The 20,320-nt window shown below is 40.1% G+C and overlaps 1 protein-coding gene across 1 annotated transcript; it reads left to right on the top strand.

The window, feature by feature from the left end:
* The first annotated feature begins 13,888 nt into the window (after positions 1-13,888).
* Positions 13,889-19,336, top strand: LOC130744285 (uncharacterized). Its single transcript, XM_057596474.1, has 2 exons — positions 13,889-15,015; positions 15,115-19,336. Exons 1-2 carry the CDS (start codon positions 13,889-13,891, stop codon positions 19,334-19,336), a joined length of 5,349 nt encoding a protein of 1,782 aa, XP_057452457.1.
* Positions 19,337-20,320: the final 984 nt, after the last annotated feature.

The raw sequence follows: 20,320 nt of genomic DNA, 5'->3' as shown, positions 1-20,320 counted from the left end.
CACTTAATTATCTAATAAAATCACTTAATTATCATATATCATAATAATAATTAAAATAAAATAATAAATATCCTAATAACGAAAAGTGGGGTGTGACAGTAGGCCGACCGCCCAAACACAAACATACACATAAAGCCAAGGCGCGAGGGTCAACTCACATAATATAATAGATAATACAAGTGACATGTGGAGAATAAGGGGGTATATATATATATATATATATATATGTATATGTTGTGTATATACATATAAGTTCTGTATTGCCTACCATAAGGTATATACATAACATGTTATCATATCTCTAATAATAACCCAATCATTAACATCTCAAAAAATATAATTAAAGGGCATGATATGTCATGCAACGTCAATCATAATAAGATGCATGGTGTGTCAATGCAAAATATGTTGTCACAAATCCGAATAATGTCACTTTGCTTGGCGACGGGACAAACCAATGGTATTGCCACTTAAGGGTTGGGCACCTCGAGACGGTCGTAACACTGACATCGTGTTTAACCATTTCTGCTCGGGTGTCACTTATCACTTTTGGCTATAGCCAAAACGGTCCAAACTCTGCCTGGTCTGACCATTTCTGCTTGTTATGCCGAACACCAACAGGAACGATACAACTCTGCCTGGTTGACTGTCACTTCCTATTGTGTCAGGTATAGTCAGGAACGATACAACTCTATCTGGTTGACCGTCACATCCAGCTATGCCGAAGTACTCTGCCTGGCACTTCATCACTATGTATGTATGAATTCAATGTAGTTAGCCAAACAACGATTCGTCCTCGCCAAGATACGTGTCTAGCTAAAGTTCATTTTGTCTCTACGATACATCGTCGAGTCGATTCAACTCTGCCTGGTTGAACATACTGACCCGCATGTGTCTAACTAGAGTCCATTGGCTCTACAATACCCTAAGGTAAACGTCGGTCCATCGACCAAATGCTTCAACAAGCAAGAAACCTAGGCGATAGCCAAGACAGTTCAACTCTCCTGGTTTAACCATTTATGCTTGCTATGCCAGACATAAACTAGAACGATACAACTCAGCCTGGTTGACTGTCACTTCCTGTTATGCCAAGTATAGTCAGGGACGATACAACTCTACACGGTTGACCGTCAAATCCTGCTACACCAAGAGTACTCTACCAGGTACCTTACCAACGCAAGTGTTTAGCTACAAAACTCAACTCCAAGAACTCAAAGGTTTAATGTCGGCTCGGTGACTTTCTCTTGTCACCGTGGCTCACCCTCATGGCGACCACCAACTCTCAACAACTAAGTGTCCCTAAGGTTCTCATTAATTAATTAAAGCGTTCCAAGTTGAGTTAAATTCAAGTATGAGGTTTATCATCGAAATCCAAGTTCCATGAATTCTCAATTCCAAATTCTAACTATACAAAGTCCCCAAAATCCCACCAAGGGTAATCCCCGAAAAAGTCTAAGCATTCAATAGGGCTAGATCTCAGACCTCTTGTCAGCACCTGCCTAGGGTTTTTCTCTCAACCTGAATAGTCAAGCAAATCAACTCATATGTCCTACACTCCGCAATCGCATCAAAGCGCACAATTTGATAACAATACAATTATATTCAGCTCTAAAGAGCGATGCAACAACGGTTCAGTGCAGAGAACATAACCCTGTAAATGCACTCGAAAGCTGTAAGACAGAAACCAGTAAACGGCCGAAGCCTCTCAAAAAACGGAGACACACGTCTCATATAAGTTTACTCGGCCGATGCCTCCAAAAATCATTTTCTCAGTTCCAAGCAATAATCAAAATCAAAGCAATATTCAATATCAAAGCAATATTCAATATCAACACAATAACCAACTCGAATTGATCGGCGCCTAGTAGCATTAGCTAGCAAGTAAGTTTCCCTCACCTTAGTCGTTTTCCTTACTAAGCTGCGATTTCAATTCTATCACATCTTGTTTTCCGTGTCGGCTCGCTTCCTTCCATTGCATAGCTCCGATACAAGGTGTTTCCATTCTTCATACCTTTCATAAGCATACAAACCGAAATCACTAATTGAACTACTCACTAATTCAAAGTCTAAACTATGTCTTCAGGCAATTGACTCAAAGCAAACGCATGTTAAACGACTCTTTCTCAGTCCACAATAACAGCAATTAGTAGAGTGCTTATCTCTTTTTGAAATGAAAATCATTTTGTAAAACAAATCGCAACTCCTCACTAATTAACTGTTAATCTTCAGTTTTCACAATAACAATGAAAATGTTTATTTTTCTTTAAAACTTGATTACTCGAGGCTAAAATATATACAAGAGTTGAAGGCTTACGAAAATCAAGTTTTAGAAACTTGTCGGCGAATGGTTGCTAGAGAAAGTCTCGGCTCACGGGGGTTGATGGAGGAACTGTCGCTGGAGACACAAAGGAAGGGTGTTCCTTCATCCTTTCGCGGCCAAAAGCTCAACAGTGCTGTCTGTTTCCCCAAAAGATCGACGGTACTCTGAAAGTTCAGCCGAAGGTCGACGGTGGCCATCGAGGTCATCGAATAAAATGACCCAAATATGAAATTGAAAATAGCGTTTTGCTCTCCTCGCGGCAAGGATCGTTGCACTATCCTCCGTTTTTCCATTGGTCGCAGGAGTTGACCGAAAAAAGCTCCCGAAGGCGGCAGCGGCGACGGAACGGCGATCCGGAAAATAGGTTTTGTTGTGGACGTCGCAAGGGTTCCAACGGTACTAACCTCGCTGTAAACGGAGGTCCGAGGACACCGGAATCGAAGGTCGAAGTTTGCGACATCGTTCTTCTCTGTTCTTCACATTTTCTTCGTCGCTTCCACTGTTTCTTCGTCCCTAACGCATCAGACCTTGTCCAGAAGTTAATTCCAACCGTCCATGGGGTGCTTTAGCTCGAAAAACGTGGTGTTTCTCAATGGGTCAGAGGTGGTGCTCGCGTGATGGTGAGGTGGTTTCTTGGTTCCGTGGCCGTGAAGAGGAAGAGATGGACGTTGTGTATGGGTGCAGCGTGAAGGAGAAGAAGCTCGTGTTGGAGAAAAAGGGAGAAGTCATGGTGCTGCTTGGTTGAAGATGAAGCCATAATGGTGAGAAGAAGTGTGTGCGTGTTCAGCCAAGGAGGAAAAAGAAAGAAAAAGGGTCTTTGGTTGCCACTTGCCATAACCAGAAGATTGAACTATGGGAGTTGTGGTGCTATAGCAGAAATTGAAATGGATGAAGAGAGAATGGCATGGGGCTGGTTCCATCGAGAGAGGGGGAGGCACGATGGTGGTGGGAAGAAAATAGAAAAGTTGTGTGTGCTGCAACTTTGGAGAATAAACAGAAGAAGTAGTAAGGAAAGGAGAAGAAAACATAATATATATATATATATATATATATATATATATATATAGAAGAAGAGGGGGAGTATCATATGAGAAAGACTTTCTTATATGAGAAAGATAAGAATAATTACTGGCCATTAGATTAAAATAAATGGCTAAGATTAAAACACATAATTAAAAAATCACGTGCCAACTTTCACTCTTCATCCTCCAATTTTCTATCTGTCGTCGCCCCTTACCCATTCTTCAATTCCACAATCATTATTCCAATTCTCATTCTTCAATTCCACAATCATTGTCCCAATTCCCAACTGCAGCACCGATACAAATTGTTGTTGTCTTCTTTCCTTCTAAATGGTATTAAATATTAATCATATTCACAAACACTCAAAGTTTTGATCTTTCTTGGTTCTGTAGTTAATAGAGTAGATCTAATCTGCAATGGAGGTAACACAAGATCCATAACTGGACTTTCGTTGGTTTGCCACAGCTCACAGGCATAGAATTCTAATGGAAACCAACTATAAATAACGATATAAAAAACACCCAGAATTTATTTATTTTAATGTGCATCTGCATCTCTTGCACTTTGGGGACGAAACAAGGGTGAGTGCGGCCCAACTCGAAGAACAGGGGTGACAACAAGGAGTGCACGATTGCGGCGATGTAACTCAACAAGGAATGGACGTGATGAAGAAGAAGAGGTATTTTTGAACAGAGAAGAAGAGGTTGAATTGGAAAAGATGGCTCAGAAGGGAAGAGCGTTAGGAAAACCAAAAAGGGAATGTTTTAATCACGTGACTCACTAAATTAATTCTTTTAATTTAATCCGTCCATTTTAATCTAATGGTTAATAATTATTCTTATCTTTCTCACATAAGAAAGTCTTTCTCATATGATACTCCCCCTAGAAGAAGAAGGAGAAAATGCGTCTGCAGAAGAAGGAAGGAAAATTAAAAAGTTTAATGAGAGAGAGAGAGAGAGATGTCGACAGTGAGTTAGGGAGGATAAGGGTGAATGATTTAGATATTTATGAAAGATATTTTCAAAACTGGTACGAATTGATTTGAACACCGGAAGATTTACCTCATAGAGTTAAGAGAAAAATATATAGATGATATATTACTATACTAAAAATTATGAGGAACTTTATGAAATAGTAAAATATAAATTATGATCAATTTGAGCAAATTAAAATGATCCATGAACCAAGAAATGAGTAAGAATTAAGTTAAAGAATAATTGTTAGACCATTAGAACAAATATGAGGTTGTCATATTATGCAATTAAGCTAAGTATCATTCCATAAAAGGTCGATACTTGCTCCGGGTTCATTTTAAATGAGAAAACGGCTTGAACACAGTCTACTTCAAAAATACCGCAGAACTACTTTTTGCAATTGACGTCAGATGAAGAAACTTCTTTTTGAAAAAAGATTGGAAACATCGAAAGAAATCGGTACTCACGTGTGGAATCTTCGTTTAAAGCATCAAATAGAAAAATTCTTCATCGACAGTTTATTTTAAGGTTCTTGAGTTATCATGTACTCAGTTTCGGCAAACTTTCCAGAATTGAAATCGATCGTTCGTACATTCCAGGGTTTCGTGTCGAAACACTTGTCATGGAAAAGAATAAGAGAAATTATTATATTCCTCTGAAGATTTTTGAATTTCGCTTCTACAGTGCTTTAAGAGTAGATTAGCCCTTTACTAACGCTTTCGCCATAAGGCAGAAGTGAATAAGGCTCGTGCGATAACAACCTATAGCGACTATAGTACTATTCTTAGTCATTTCTTGAACTTTCTCCTTCATTAAGTTATTACAAAAATTGAACGCTCGTTCAGGTTTCCTTCACGATACATCGAAACCTAATCGTGAATAGTAACTTATTTATTTAATTCTATAACTAAAATTTTGGGTCTCACACCTAATGCCCCCACCGACCCAAAACAGAGAGAAATAAGAACATATAGGTAAGCAAAATAGAGACTCAGGGGCTGTTACTAAGTGTCTAAGTTCCAATTCGAACAGTTTGGTTGTTGAAGTTTGGAGATGGAAACCCGAAGCAGATGATGGGAGAAGCAAATCTAGAAGAAATGAGCAGATCGAGTAACAAAGAGCAGAATGAGTAACAGAGCAGATCGAGCAAGGAGCAGCAGCAGGTCGAGCTTCACCGGAAAAGGCCGTTGCGGTTGGTTGCGTGTGTTTTTAATCTCTCTGGGCCTCTGCTACTCTTTGAGAAATTTCAAAATATCAGGGGTGACTGAGCAGGGGGAAGTCACGCATGTGCCTCCGCCACTGGCTACAAAGTCTATCCAGCTAGAAGCATGACTAAGCTGCCATCCTTTTCTACGACAGTAAATCTAGGACACTTAGGATGATTTTAGAGCTTGCTTAAGGAACTTTGAAACCAGTGGTTGCATAGGGTGATTTAGCAGCTTGGTACAACTCCTTTCATTGCTCTCAATCACTATAAAAAGGAGATGGAAAGTCGTGAACCATCATCAAGCTTCACTTTCTTTTCCTTCTTCATCTCGGCTATCTCTCATTTTCTCCACCACCACAATCCTTTCCTTATTCTATGGCCTGGTATGGTATGTGAGCTCCATGAGCAAGGAATGAAGCAACACCGCAGCCACGAGTAATTCTCTCACTCTGTTTTTCCGGTGAGCTTCACCACTATGGCGGCACTCAAATATGCCCCAAAACACCACGAAGCCAACTCTTCTTGTAAGATTCTAGTTTTTAAGATAGGTTAAATAATTATTTTCTTATTCACGTTTAGGTTCCGATGTAACGTGAATGGAACTCGATCAAGTATCTACTGTATTGGACAACTTTATGAAGAAGAAAGTTCAGGAATTGACTAAGGATACCATAGACAGTTTAAGTTATACTTTGAGTCATTTCAACACCCGGCTTATGTCGAGACCGTCCGAAAAAAGGCTATTTCCGCTCTTAAAGCACAGTTTATGCGAAATTCAAAATCTTTAGAAAAATAAGAGTCTCTCTTTAATTTTCCCATGACCAGTGTTTCGCTACGGAACTCTAGACTGTTCACACGATAGGTTTGGCTTCTCGGAAGTCCTTCGAAGCTAGGCTTTAATCTCTAGGGGACTTTAATTAAGACCCTTAATGAAAAGTTTTTGTATTCGAAGCTTTTAACGAAGTTTCCATCCTCGTCGTCACAATTCTTTCAGCAATTGCGACATTTCTTCAGAAGGAAGTTTCTTCATCCGACATCAACTGCAAAAAGTAGTTTTCCGGAGTATTTTGGTCAATACTGCGTTTATATCGTTTTCATCAATTCTGAGAACTTCATTTTGAGTTCTGGCATTCTGTCACCAGATATTCACTTCTTATCGTTAGACGGAAGTATCAAAACGATCGGTTTCGGAAAACCTTGAAGTTTTCTTTTTCAGCATCCTCTATAAAAGGGCAGGAAGTGAGATAGGGAAATGAGAAAATTTATCATTTCCCACCCAACAAGAGAGAGAGTCGCGAGCTAGAGAGAGGGAGAAGAGTTCTTCGCGAGTTCTTGTCTGATCGTCCCGATTTCAGTTTCTGTGGATCGACAGCGAGGTATTCTTGATATTCCAAAACTATCTGTAGCTTTCACTTTCTATAGCTTTAAATCATGTCTTTCTGTGCACAAAGTTTGGAGCATTTTCCAAAACTATCATTTTAATTTGATTTTTCTTTAGATCTACCTTCCACTACTTCCCAACAACCTATATTCATCACCAATGCGCGCCGATTCCGACCGAGTCGTCGTAGATCTGAAAAACTGTGAAAATACCCATATTCACCAAAGTTCATATTTTTGAACCAAAAACTCACGACTTAACCGCCTTTAGGATTAGTTGTTATAAACGCTACGATCTACGACCCTATCAAATTTGTTTTCAAAAATTTTAACATTGAGTTTTGAGCTTAAAGTTTGGACCCAAAAGCACCTAGTAGCATAGCAATTTCTAAAAAATTTCTGAGCATTGATTTACCCTAGTTATACCCCTAGATTACCAGAATTCAAGTTAGATCGAAGAAAAAGCGTCGAAACACAATTTAGGGGGGGGGGGGGAGAGGCCGAGAGCTCCATGGGTGTTTGGGGGAGTTTTTATTTTTTTGTAAAAACTTGTCTTTTGTCCTAGATTCTCATACTCTGAAACTTATAAAGTTTTATCGAACGTTAGTTGATATCGTTTAAGTTGTTTTGATTGATTATGACTGAGTAATGTGGTTTTTACTCAAAGGTTTGAGGTTGGGAACTTTTGGAGTTGTTGAGGATTCGCTCGAGGAACTTGTGGCGTGTGAAGCTGGAAGAGATAGAGGTGAGGGCAACTTACTCTACTAGATAATGATTTAGGCGTCGATAACTTCGACTTGTTTATTTGGCCATTTGATATTGATTGATCTGAATTGGAAAAATTTTTCTCAGGCTTCGGCCGACTTATGTGTATAAGCTTTAATTGTTCTATGATTGATGTTGAATGAATCACATGCTTTATGTGCTAAGTGGCTAATTGTAGACTATGATGATATGTTTGAATATGCGTTATTGGATTGTACTAACTGATCGTGCAATTATTTATTAGTATATTGTGATATCGTCGAAGTGTGGGTAATGAGAGTTTATGCCATGTTAGTGACAGAAACCATTAAGAGAATAATCATTAGGTCGGACCAAGGTGTGAACCTTTACTATTTTAGGAGATCGAGACCTTCTCGGGGGAATTACACGGGTTTAAAGGAAACCTTAGAACTTATAGAATTATAAACCATTTTACAAATGAAAATCATAATATACTAAACAACATTCAAATACTTTAAAGCATCAAAAAATTAGTGAAGACGACCTAGAGCTTGAATAAGAATTCAGGAATATGAGAAGTGTCGATGATCCTAGTTTAGGGAAAAACCCTGAGTGCTTCAGCACCTTTTGCCAATCGGCAGTTAATGTTTAGGCTACCTAAGGGATAAGTCTGGGGAACCAATAAGTTTCTAAGTACGATGTACTCCTTTTGCTCTAAGAGCAGTTCGACCATCCGAGTGGTGAGTCAGATTATTCGAGCAATCATCAAGAGTGTTTGCACTCTATCATTATGAGAATTCGAGGTCGATAGTTCGACAATTACCTTAGGGAATCTTAGAGACAATATTCTTAGCTAGACACTTAAGTTGTGAGGACGATACGATGTTTGGCTATCCATATTGCATCATTCATTCATGTTTGAGGTTACATGATGGGATGTCAGACCTCGGTGGAGCCAGTGGGATCGAAAGATCGGGTTTCCACGTAGATCACCAAGAGTTACTACCCATTAAGGTTGTAAGAGACACCGAGTGTTATGATTAACACAAAGGCCGTGGAAAGACCGACTCATACACACGTGTCCAGCCTGTCCGAAGCATAATTTGAGCATCACATTGCATTTCATACAATTCATTTGATGAGTTGATGTTGATAAACATCGTTATGGGTTGATGATGTGATGTTGATAAACATCGTTATGTTTTTGCTGAACCGATGATTTATGCATGCTGATGCAGTAGTTGAGGATATGATAGTATATGCCATGATAACATTTATCGAATCTATATATATCTATCTCTTTAATATCTACCCTATGCTGTGAGTTGACCCTCGCGCCTTGCCTTGTGTGTATTGTTTGTGTTTGGGCGGTTGGAAAACTTCCTGATGTCACTGGGGGAGTGGTTCACATTGGTTCGCTCGTCCGAGGGAATCAGGTACGAGCTGATTGACAGAGTTGACCCTGCCGCTTGGGAGTTGGACCCCGCCAACCACCGAGCGACGTACCGAGGAAGAGTGATGGAGGACATGATTGATAACCATGGAGACATGACTACTGGAGTTCTGCGGAAGTACATTGTTGCCTTTGACCTTCCGCCCATGGTTCGCTTTGGACCAGACATTGGATTGCGACCACCTACGCCACCATCGTCATTATCGCCGTCGTCATTTGATGAGGAGGATCCTTCTGAGATCGATGTTGTTGCTGAGACACCGTCTGGACCGACACCACCTGTTGTTGTGGACCCTACGGATGTTGCTTCATCTTCTAGGCTCGTTAAGCCCAAGGAGGAGCATGTCGCCACGACTCCGACTCGTTTTGGAGCGTTTGTTTCCTCTCGTGGTTACCACATGCATCCTTTGGTTCGCGTGGTCGAGGAGGAGATCCCTACTGACGTAGTCAATTTGGAGACCGGTTCGACTAGAGTGTCACGGAAGACAGTGAGGAGGGAGGTTCTTGACGTGGTTGTCGATGTGCTTACTGTGGACTCAGACATGGAGGACGACTACACGAGCGAGGAGGAGGAAGAGGGTTGGGAGACCCGCTTCTTTGCATGACTTGGGTTAGGGTGTATATTCAGTAGCAGCTCTGGTTAGTCGGTGTACATTTTGGGACATGGTAGGTTATCGACCTTTTACTTTTTGTGTGGTTCTCTGTATGGGAATCACAGAGAGTAGTCGGACGATAGGAGGCGGTTTTGGGCTGACTCTCTCACATTTTCAGGACTGTAATTATTGCACTACTTTGATCACTATTGCGTACACTTGCCTTCTGGCATACTTTCTATCACCGTCAGGTTCTGGTGACGTTTATGGTACAACATGGGCTGTATCTGTTATATATTTATAGTTTATCGGGGTATGTCTAGAGTTTTATTTAAGTCCACGTTGGACTAGTCTCTCACATTACTTATCTTTTAAAAAAATAATATACCTGCAATTTCCGTTGTTAGTCTTTAATTGGTTACTAAAGTGACGCTTCGAAAGTCAGGGTGTTACACTTCTGAACTCCAAAACTAATGAGGACAACCTAGGAAGCCATTGGAAGAAGCTACGACGCGTTCTTGAAACTCCAAAAAATATCTGTCGGACCTGCAACTGAGATTTGCGAGCAAACTGTCGATATATTGGAGGAACTAACACCACCATCGTGTTCGGAGCCGCATAAGGACGAAGAGTTGCTACTCCTTTTCTTTTATGGCTTCTGCTCCGCTGTGGACCACCACAACCGCTATCTTCGTCGGAAAATTTCCAGAACTTGGTTTTGGATACGAAGTGTGAGAATGCGTTCGTGTCGGAGCTAAAGAATGGAAGGAAAGCCAGTTGATACGAGGAATGATGACTTGATTGGATCGAAGTCGCAAGTTAGAAAGGAAGTGGCTAAGTTAAGGGCAAATCTCCTAGTTATTAGCTATTATGCTTAGGTGTCGAAAAATTGGCAATTGTTAAATGATTTTGATTTGCGAGGCTTATGCCCCTGTTGACTGCTGAGGCTTCGGCCATTTACTGTGATTTCTGTCTTATTGCTCTCTAGTGGATAAACATGTTCTATTCTTTTGAATTGTGTAAGTGCATAAACATTGTTTTATGCCAAAATCTTATGATTATATCGATTACGAATGCGGAGTATTATAAGAGTTAGCAAGTAGGATCCGATGGAAGATCTGAGGTACTGTTGACGTGGTGGATCGAGGCTTTCTCAAGAAAGAGGACTTGAGGATAATGGGGATCTTTTAACTTGTTAGATTTCGAAACAAATGAATGCATAAGACTTGATTTCGAGAAAGAAATTCCATTATGAATTAACTCAATATAGAATACTTTGAATGATAAAGATAACCCCTTTTGAGGAAAACTTAGGATATAAAATGAGTTCAAAAACGGGAAGGGACGACGATCCGAGGTTTCGTGAAAGATAAGTATTCAAGTTACGGACATCAAGAGGATGAGCCGTTATGACTAGAGCATCCACTAAGTACAAGCGGTACTTCCTTGCTTGTGGAGCAATGGGTCTATGGACCGACGTATACCTTAGGGAAAAATGATAGAGACAATCAACCATAGCTAGACACGTATCGGGGTGAGGACAAATCGTGGTTTGCTAGCTCTTGCGTACGTGCATGACTTGATTAAGAGGCTTGTCCTTAATCATATTATTTATTCCTATATTAAATTGGCTGGACCTTAATCCTATTAATTACTCCGGGGTGTTAAAACAAACAAGGTAGTTGCTAAACGCACCATTGAGGTTTACACAATTACCTAAAACTAATGCCCATAAAATAAATCTTAATTCATGCGTAGAGCTGAAAAACCGTCAGCGCGTCACTTGTATGACCCTCTTATTTGGGACATCAAAGACCTCTTGAACAGAGCTTGGGTGGTGGATCTTCGCCACACACTGAGGGAAGACAATGCTTGTGTAGATTACTTGGCAAAGCATGGAGCTGGCCAAGGTGAAGCTTTGATTTTGATTGAGCAACCATTGGCGGGATTGGGTCTTCTTCTTCTCGCTGATGCGTGAGGGGTGACTTCTTTAAGGCTTTAGACCATCATTATCCAAGAAACTCTAATGAGTTTTTAATTTAAATTTTGGTAATGTCACGTCATTTAAACTGTAAGACCCAAATTTCAGAACTTGGATTTTGGTACGAATAACGGGAGCGCCTTGGGTTTGTTTGTATGTCTGTGTTTGGGCGGTCGGCCTGCTGCCAGACGTTCGACAGTTGGTTCGTGATGATTCGTCACTCGGGGAGGACCAGGAGCGTAATGACCATTACTGAAGTTTCGACGAGGACCCGGACTGAATGCATGACCAGATGAGGGTCGATGATGGAAGTATAGGGTATGGATGTTTAGAGCCTACTAAGATTGGGTGTTAGTGTCATAGCTCTGATTTTCATTTCTTATTTTGGGGCAGGGTAGGTCCCCGACTATTAGCTTTTTGTGTGGTTCTCTTCCATGAGGATCACAGGGAGTTTGTCGGACGTAGGAGGTCCTTTGGAGGCCGTTTTGGGCTGACTTACTTTCTTGGAGGACTGTATTTATAAAACTTATGACCCTGACTATAGGTCGCACTTATTTGTCTGTGGGCACTACTTTCAGTTACTTGGTGATACTTTTCGTCACTTGAGGACACTCGTGATGATGTTTTTAGTTACAGGGAGGACTGTACTTATATTGTATATTAGTCGCTGTTAATCACGATTGGGTTGAGTCTTTATTTGGACAAGCCTTTTTATTTAACAAAAAAACGAAAAAATATATACCTGCTTTTCCGCTTTATTTTATTTATGAGTTACTAAAGTGACACTGATGAGCATTATTTTACCCATTTTATATAGCCTTAATTTGTCATTATTAATGATTATTCGTAATTAATTGACCTTGCTTGACAGAGATTTCTATTATTTGGTCTAATTACGTTTATTCTTATTTTCAGGTTTTATTTGACATCAAGGGCATTTTGGAGATTTGCGGAATGAAGATTTGATTGTGCTGGAGTGAAGATTGTATTTTAGGAAATATTAGGATTTAATTTCGGAATAAATTGAGTTTGATATCTTTCAGATTCAAACTTATTTAGGTTGTTATTTTAAAACTCTATCTTTAGGATTTGTTAGGATTTGATTTTGATATCTTTTAGGATTTGATTTTGATTAGGTTTTGTGATCTCAGCTCCTATTTAAGGGTTTGTGCTGAGAGAACCTTTTTACCTTCTACATTATTATTTTATGCAATTTCGAATTTCAGTAATTATTAGAGTTCTGCTAGGGTTTATGCTTTTAATCCCTATTCTCTTCTCCAAAATAATTGTTGAATTCGCCCCATCCATGGAAGGCTAATTTCCTTCGAACGAATTCCTTTGCAAAGTATATCGCGCTCTTGAGGTATAGTGCTTAATAGAATTCAACTGATTAGTTTTCTTCATCTCTAATTCTGGCTTAGGTTTGCTTAATTCCTTATGTTCATGAAATAGAAGATGATGTATGATCGCTTAGTTCATATTAGGGCGTAAAGGATTCTTAATCGCTTAGTTTAGGAATCTGTGAATTAGTTATCGCTTAGTTAATTAATTCTCACGAACTAGGAAACTAATAACAAGAATTGATCTTTAGATACCCGTGATTGAGCAGCGATATACTGAACGAAGGGATTCGTCCGTTTTTACTTATCATATTAATCTGCTTTTACTTTCTGTTAGTATTTTTAAACTGAATCACAAAACCTCCCCCAGTGTGTGTGCGTTTGTTAGTATTAATAATATTGAGTCTTTGTTGAAACGATAATCCTTGGGAAACGACCTAGGAGTCACTTCCTAGTTTACTACAGTTTTCTAATTTAATTATTTGTATCGGGTACGGCCTCGATCAAATTTGGCGCCGTTGCCGGGGATTATCGTCTTTACCAAAGGTTTATAGAGTTAGTATTAGTAGTATTAGTATTAGTATTATTATTAGTAGTATTAACGAGTTCGATCTCTGACGCAGGTACTGTGAAGGTAAGGATTAGTGATTTTTGCAGGATAATTAGGCTGTAACTTCAAACGGCCGTATCTTTTGCTCCAGAACTCGGAATTCAACATAATTTATATGCTTTTGGGGTAGAAAAAAATTTCCAATCCACCTGTGACGGCTACGCCGTGAGATCGATTCTTAAAAACGCAAAAAAAGGCCTTTCGCCAAAAGTTTTTTTAGTGTTTTGAAAAAAAAAAAAAAAAAAATTTACTTTCATTCTATTTGGGATACTTAGTGTTGCATGACTAGGGCAAATCCTGGGTTTTTGCATCCATTTATTTCTGAAATAGATCGAGAATTTCATAGGTTAATTAGAGCACGTAGGGCTTTTGTTACTGATTCTCATTCAAGTGATTCTGATTCTGACCTTGATTTTGATTCTGATTTTGTTGCAGTTTTTGATAACATGGCTGAAGAAGGACCGCGAGAAAGAACATTAAGGGAGCTGGCTGCACCTGATTTCACCTACGAAAGCTTGTGTATCCAGTATCCTGAGGATGTACCATGTGTACTCAAAACTGGACTAATCCATTTATTGCCTAAGTTTGGTGGTCTTGCAGGTGAAGATCCTCATATGCATATCAAGGAGTTTCGTACTGTCATATCCACCATGAAGCCTCCTGAAGTTGACAAAGATCATATCTGTTTGAAGGCTTTTCCTCATTCCCTTCAGGGAACTGCAAAGACTTGGTTGTATAACCTGCCTCCTTCATCCATTGCAAGCTGGGACGACCTGAAAAGAAAGTTTCTTGAGAAGTTCTTCCCTGCCTCTAGGACAACTTCAATCAGAAAAGACATCTCAGGAATCAGGCAGCTACATGGAGAGACTCTACATGAATACTGGGAAAGATTCAAGACACTATGTGTGAGCTGCCCCCATCACCAGATTTCCGAGCAGCTCCTAGTTCAGTATTTTTATGAGGGTTTGCTCAACATGGAGAGACATCTCATTGATGCTGCTTGTGGAGGTGCATTGAATGACATGACTCCTACTGAAGCCAGGCAGTTGTTTGAGAAGATGGCTGCTAATTCTCAGCAGTTTCACACAAGGAGTAATGATGATGTTAAAACTGTTAATGAGATTGGGACAGATCCAAGGATGGACAAGCTTGAGAAGAGGATGGAAACCATTGCCAGCTTGGTTACTCAATTGGCCATGAACCAGAATAAACCTTCACAACAGGAAAAGGTTTGTGGCATTTGCACTAAAGACCATAATACTGATGTTTGTCCTTCTCTGCAGGAACCTACAGATGAGAATCCTGAAGCATATGCTGCCAACATTTTCAATAATCGACCTCAGCAAAATTATGATCTGTCATCTAACAGATATAATCCTGGCTGGAGAAATCATCCAAATCTTAGATGGTCTGATCAGTCACAACCTGCCCAAGCACCGTTTCAGAATAATGCTAGACCATATGTTCCTCCTCCAATGCAACAACAGGCTAACAACCCTGCTGCACCGCAATCTAAAGAATCTTCATTGGAGGATATGTTGAAGCAGATGACAGCCCAAAACATGCAGTTCCAACAAGACACCAGATCCTCTATTCAGAATCTGACCACCCAGATAGGACAGATGGCTACTTCAATAAACCAGCTCCAGTCCCAGAATTCTGATAAGCTGCCCTCTCAGACGGTTGTCGATCCAAGAAATGTGAGTGCCATCACCTTACGGTCGGGGAAGCAAATTGATGCAAATCATGGACCCGAGCCAGAGCCTGAGCCTGAAAAGGAGACAGAGACCACTGCCACAAGAACCTTCCAAGTACAACCACCTTCCATTCCTCTTCCATTCCCTCTGAAAGCTATGCCAAGCAAGAAGAAGGAAGAGTTAGATAAGGGAATCTTGGAGATATTCAAGAAAGTGGAGGTGAACATACCTCTACTTGATGCACTCAAGCAAATTCCAAGATATGCAAAGTTTCTGAAAGAATTATGCACTCAGAAAAGGAAGTTGAAGGGAAATGAAAGAGTTCGCATGGGGAGAAACGTTTCTGCAATCATAGGTAAAGCTGGTAAACCTGCTCCTGTTTCTGATGTTCCTGAAAAATGTGAGGATTCAGGTACGTTTTCTGTTCCTTGCGTCATAGGTGATACTAAAATTGAAAATGCCATGCTAGATCTAGGAGCTTCAATTAATGTGATGCCTATGTCTATTTTTAAATCCCTTTCACTTGGACCTTTGAAACCTACGGGTGTTGTCATCCAATTAGCAAATAGGAGCACGGCACACCCTGCTGGATGGGTAGAGGATGTTTTGGTTAGGGTTGGTGAACTTGTTTTCCCTGCTGATTTTTATGTGCTTGAAATGGAAAAAGGATCTTCCCGTAATACAGTTCCTATCATTTTGGGGAGACCGTTTTTAAAGACAGCCCGAACCAAGATAGATGTTTATGCTGGTACACTGACTATGGAATTCGGTGATATTGTGGTTAGGATAAACATTTTTGATGCTATGAAACATCCACCTGAAGATTATTCTGTGTTTCATATTGATTTGCTTGATGAACTGCTTGATGATATGCTTGATGAACATGAATCTGATTTCCTACATGATTCTGATTTTCCTTCACTAACTGGGTCATACACTTGTCATACATGTACTGCTACTGAAATGTGTGATTCTTGCATTGATCAATTTTTGGACACTGTTGTTGTTGACTCAGATGTTAAGAAATCTGATTTCACTAACCCAGTTGTTGAAGTGCAGGCTGCAGAAACTGTATCTGCTAGTTTGGTTCCATCTGTTTTGCAGGCACCCGTATTGGAGCTTAAGCCCTTACTAGATAACCTCAAGTATGCTTACTTGGAGGATGATAAGAAGCTCCCTGTCATTGTTTCCTCAACCCTTCATGAAAATCAAGAGGAAAAGTTGCTGCAAGTACTAAAGAAGCACAAGAAAGCCATTGGTTGGACCTTAGCTGACATTCCTGGTATTAGTCCATCCATGTGCATGCATAGAATACTCTTGGAAGAAGGAGCGAAGCCAGTAAGACAACCACAAAGGAGACTCAACCTAGTGATACTTGATGTTGTGAAGAAGGAGATCACCAAGCTGCTACAAGCTGGAATTATATATCCGATCTCTGACAGCCCTTGGGTGAGCCCAGTTCAAGTGGTCCCTAAGAAGACAGGACTTACCGTAGTGAAGAATGAGAGGAACGAGCTTATCCCTACTCGAGTGCAAAACAGTTGGAGAGTCTGCATTGATTATAGGAGGCTCAATCAAGCAACCAGAAAGGATCACTTTCCTTTACCCTTCATTGATCAAATGCTTGAGCGCTTAGCAGGTAAAAGTCACTACTGTTTTCTTGATGGTTTTTCTGGGTACTTTCAAATTCACATTGCTCCTGAGGACCAAGAAAAGACCACATTCACTTGTCCCTTTGGCACTTTTGCCTATAGGAGGATGCCCTTTGGTCTATGCAATGCCCCTGGTACATTCCAGCGGTGCATGGTAAGTATTTTCAGTGATTTCTTAGAGAGTTGTATCGAGGTCTTTATGGATGATTTCACTGTTTACGGATCTTCATTTGATACATGTTTAGATAATCTGGATAAAGTTTTGCATAGGTGCATTGAAACTAACCTTGTTTTGAATTATGAGAAGTGTCATTTTATGGTAGAGCAAGGCATAGTACTAGGTCATGTGATTTCTAACAAAGGTATAGAGGTGGATCCTGCCAAGATAGATGTTATTTCACATTTTCCTTACCCCTCTTGCGTGCGAGAGGTGCGTTCTTTTCTTGGCCATGCAGGTTTTTATCGCAGGTTCATTCAGGATTTCAGCAAGAAAGCCCTTCCTCTTTCTAACTTGCTGCAGAAGGAAGTGGCGTTTGATTTTGATGAGAAATGCAGAGAGGCGTTCGATTGCCTCAAGAAAGCCTTGACCACCACTCCTATCATTCAGGCACCGGATTGGACAGCCCCTTTTGAGCTTATGTGTGATGCCTCTAATTACGCATTGGGTGCTGTCCTTGCTCAAAAAGTAGATAAGTTGCCTAGGGTAATATATTATGCATCTAGGACTTTAGATTCTGCACAAGCGAATTACACAACCACTGAAAAAGAACTTCTAGCTATTGTGTTTGCTCTAGATAAATTTAGATCATATTTGCTAGGTTCTAGAATTATTGTGTATACTGACCATGCAGCTCTAAAGTTCCTGTTGAAGAAGGCTGAATCAAAACCTAGGTTGATCCGATGGATGCTCTTGCTCCAAGAGTTTGACTTGGAGATTAGAGATAGAAGTGGAGCACAGAATTTGGTGGCCGATCACTTGAGTCGGATAGAGAGGGATGCTGACACTCTTCCCATTAGAGATGACTTTCCGGATGAACGGCTCTTTAATATTTCAGTTTCTTTTCCAGCACCCTGGTTTGCTAATATTGTTAATTATTTAGTCGCTTCTGTGTTCCCTCCATTTGCTTCTCGAGCTCAGATTGCTAAGCTCAAGAGTGATGCTAAATACTATTGTTGGGATGACCCCTATTTGTGGAAGTTTTGTACTGACCAGGTTATTAGGAGGTGCATTCCAGATCATGAGATTGAGTCAGTCCTTCAGTTTTGCCATGCTTCTGCAGTGGGTGGTCACTTTGGACCCCAAAGGACAGCACGCAAGGTGCTTGACTCTGGATTTTACTGGCCCACCATCTTCAAAGATGCGGCAAGGATTTGCAGCACCTGTGAGCCATGTCAGAGAGCAGGCGGTACCATTTCTTGGAGGAAAGAGATGCCTCAACAGCCCATGCTGTTTTGTGAGGTCTTTGATGTATGGGGTATCGATTTTATGGGTCCTTTTCCTGTTTCTTTTGGTTTCTATTATATTTTGCTTGTTGTTGATTATGTTTCTAAATGGGTGGAAGCTAAGGCCACCCGGACTAATGATTCTCGAGTTGTTGTGGATTTTGTTAGGTCTAACATCTTTTGCAGGTTTGGCATTCCTAGAGCAATCATTAGTGACCAAGGCACCCACTTCTGCAATAGGTCCATGCAAGCTCTTCTCAAGAAATATGGGGTTGTTCATAGAATTTCCACACCATACCATCCTCAAACAAATGGGCAAGCTGAGAATTCCAACAGAGAGATAAAGAGGATCTTGGAGAAGACTGTCCAGCCTAACAGGAAGGATTGGAGCAATAGACTTGAGGATGCTCTTTGGGCCCATCGTACTGCTTACAAAGCACCCATCGGAATGTCTCCTTATCGCGTTGTTTTTGGTAAGGCATGTCATCTCCCTGTTGAGATAGAGCATCGTGCTTATTGGGCTGTGAAGACTTGCAACTTGGCTCTTGATCAAGCTGGTGGCGAAAGAAAGCTTCAATTGAGTGAGTTAGATGAGATCCGCTTGGAAGCCTATGAGAACTCTAAGTTCTACAAAGAGAAGACCAAAATATTCCATGATAGCTTGATTTCCAGAAAAGACTTTTTGGTTGGACAACAAGTGTTGTTGTATAACTCTAGGCTTGGCCTAATGAGCGGTAAGCTTCGTTCTAAGTGGATTGGTCCTTTTGTTGTTACTAATGTGTTTCCTTATGGTACTGTAGAGATCAAAAGTGAATCCACAGATAAGAGCTTCAAAGTTAATGGTCATCGCCTCAAGCATTTCCTCACTAATCCTTCTCTTGTGGATGCTACCATGGACGATGTTTCCTTGGTTGCTTCCACCCTCCGCCCGCCATGAATCAGGGAGTTTTCTTTCTCCTTCTTTACTTTTATTGCACTTGTTCAATTCCATATTTGTTATGCTTCATTGGGACAATGTGTAGTTTAAGTGTGGGGGGGAGATTAGCTTAGGTAGAATAAATTAGATGAATAAATTGATCCATGCTTTTCTTTGAATTCTTAGGTCTTGTTTAGACTGTGGGCATTTTTCTTTCTTTGAATTGAGTCATGATATCTTGTGATGTGAATCCATGCGTTCTTGTGTGTCAAGTTACTTTTGAAAATTGAGGGGTTGAAACAATTATGATAGACTTAATTACCCTGTGAGAGTTTTTGAGCCTTAACTGTAGGTGGTCAACTGTATGCCATCTCTAATCTTTTTCTTGTGTGATTGCACTCTTGATTACTTGCACTCTAGAACTTGACTTGACGCTTGTTTCTACTTGATATTCACATGCACATATTGAGGTGATTTTAGGCATTTTCTTCTTTTAATTAATAAGCCACTAGCCATATAAGCCTACCTTGAATGAATTATCCTTTGATAGCCACTTTGAGCCTTTTTACCCTTCTTTTCTTTAGCTCATTACAAGCTTATAAGTGAAAAACCATGATTGACCTAATCTTAGGGAATTTTGGAGCTTTGGAATTGTTTTGGGAGTAAGTACTAAGTGGGTAAGGGTGCATTGTTCTTTAATTCTTCCAATTCTCGGTTATGCTTAGTTGGTTGTTGTAAATAGTATGGTGGTGCTGTTTTTCTTAGTAGTTTTGAATTTCAGTAAAAAAAAAAAAAAAAAAAAATGAAAAAAAAGGAAAAAAAAAGAAAAGGAAAAAAAGAGAAGGCCAAGAAAAAAATGAATGAAAAGGATGAAGGATGAAAAGTTGAAGTGTGGAATTGGAGGAAGAATTGCAAATCTTATGCTATGAAATTGGGTTGATTTTGACTTACTTCTTACTTATTCCCCATTGCTCCTCTATTTCCTAAGGTTTTAGCTACTTATCC

The sequence above is a fragment of the Lotus japonicus genome, chromosome 3 (assembly GCF_012489685.1).
Source record: "Lotus japonicus ecotype B-129 chromosome 3, LjGifu_v1.2".
In the NCBI taxonomy this organism is placed as follows: Eukaryota; Viridiplantae; Streptophyta; class Magnoliopsida; order Fabales; family Fabaceae; genus Lotus; species Lotus japonicus.
The sequence above is the reverse complement of the archived record's forward strand: the minus strand, read 5'-3'. Positions and strand labels throughout refer to the sequence as shown.

Bases quoted from the DNA above. Each gene is read 5' to 3' on its own strand.
- LOC130744285 (XM_057596474.1), top strand. From the start codon at position 13,889: ATGACTAGGGCAAATCCTGGGTTTTTGCATCCATTTATTTCTGAAATA. The intron at 15,016-15,114 runs GTCTGATCAGTC...CCCTGCTGCACC, and splicing joins AATCATCCAAATCTTAGATG to GCAATCTAAAGAATCTTCAT.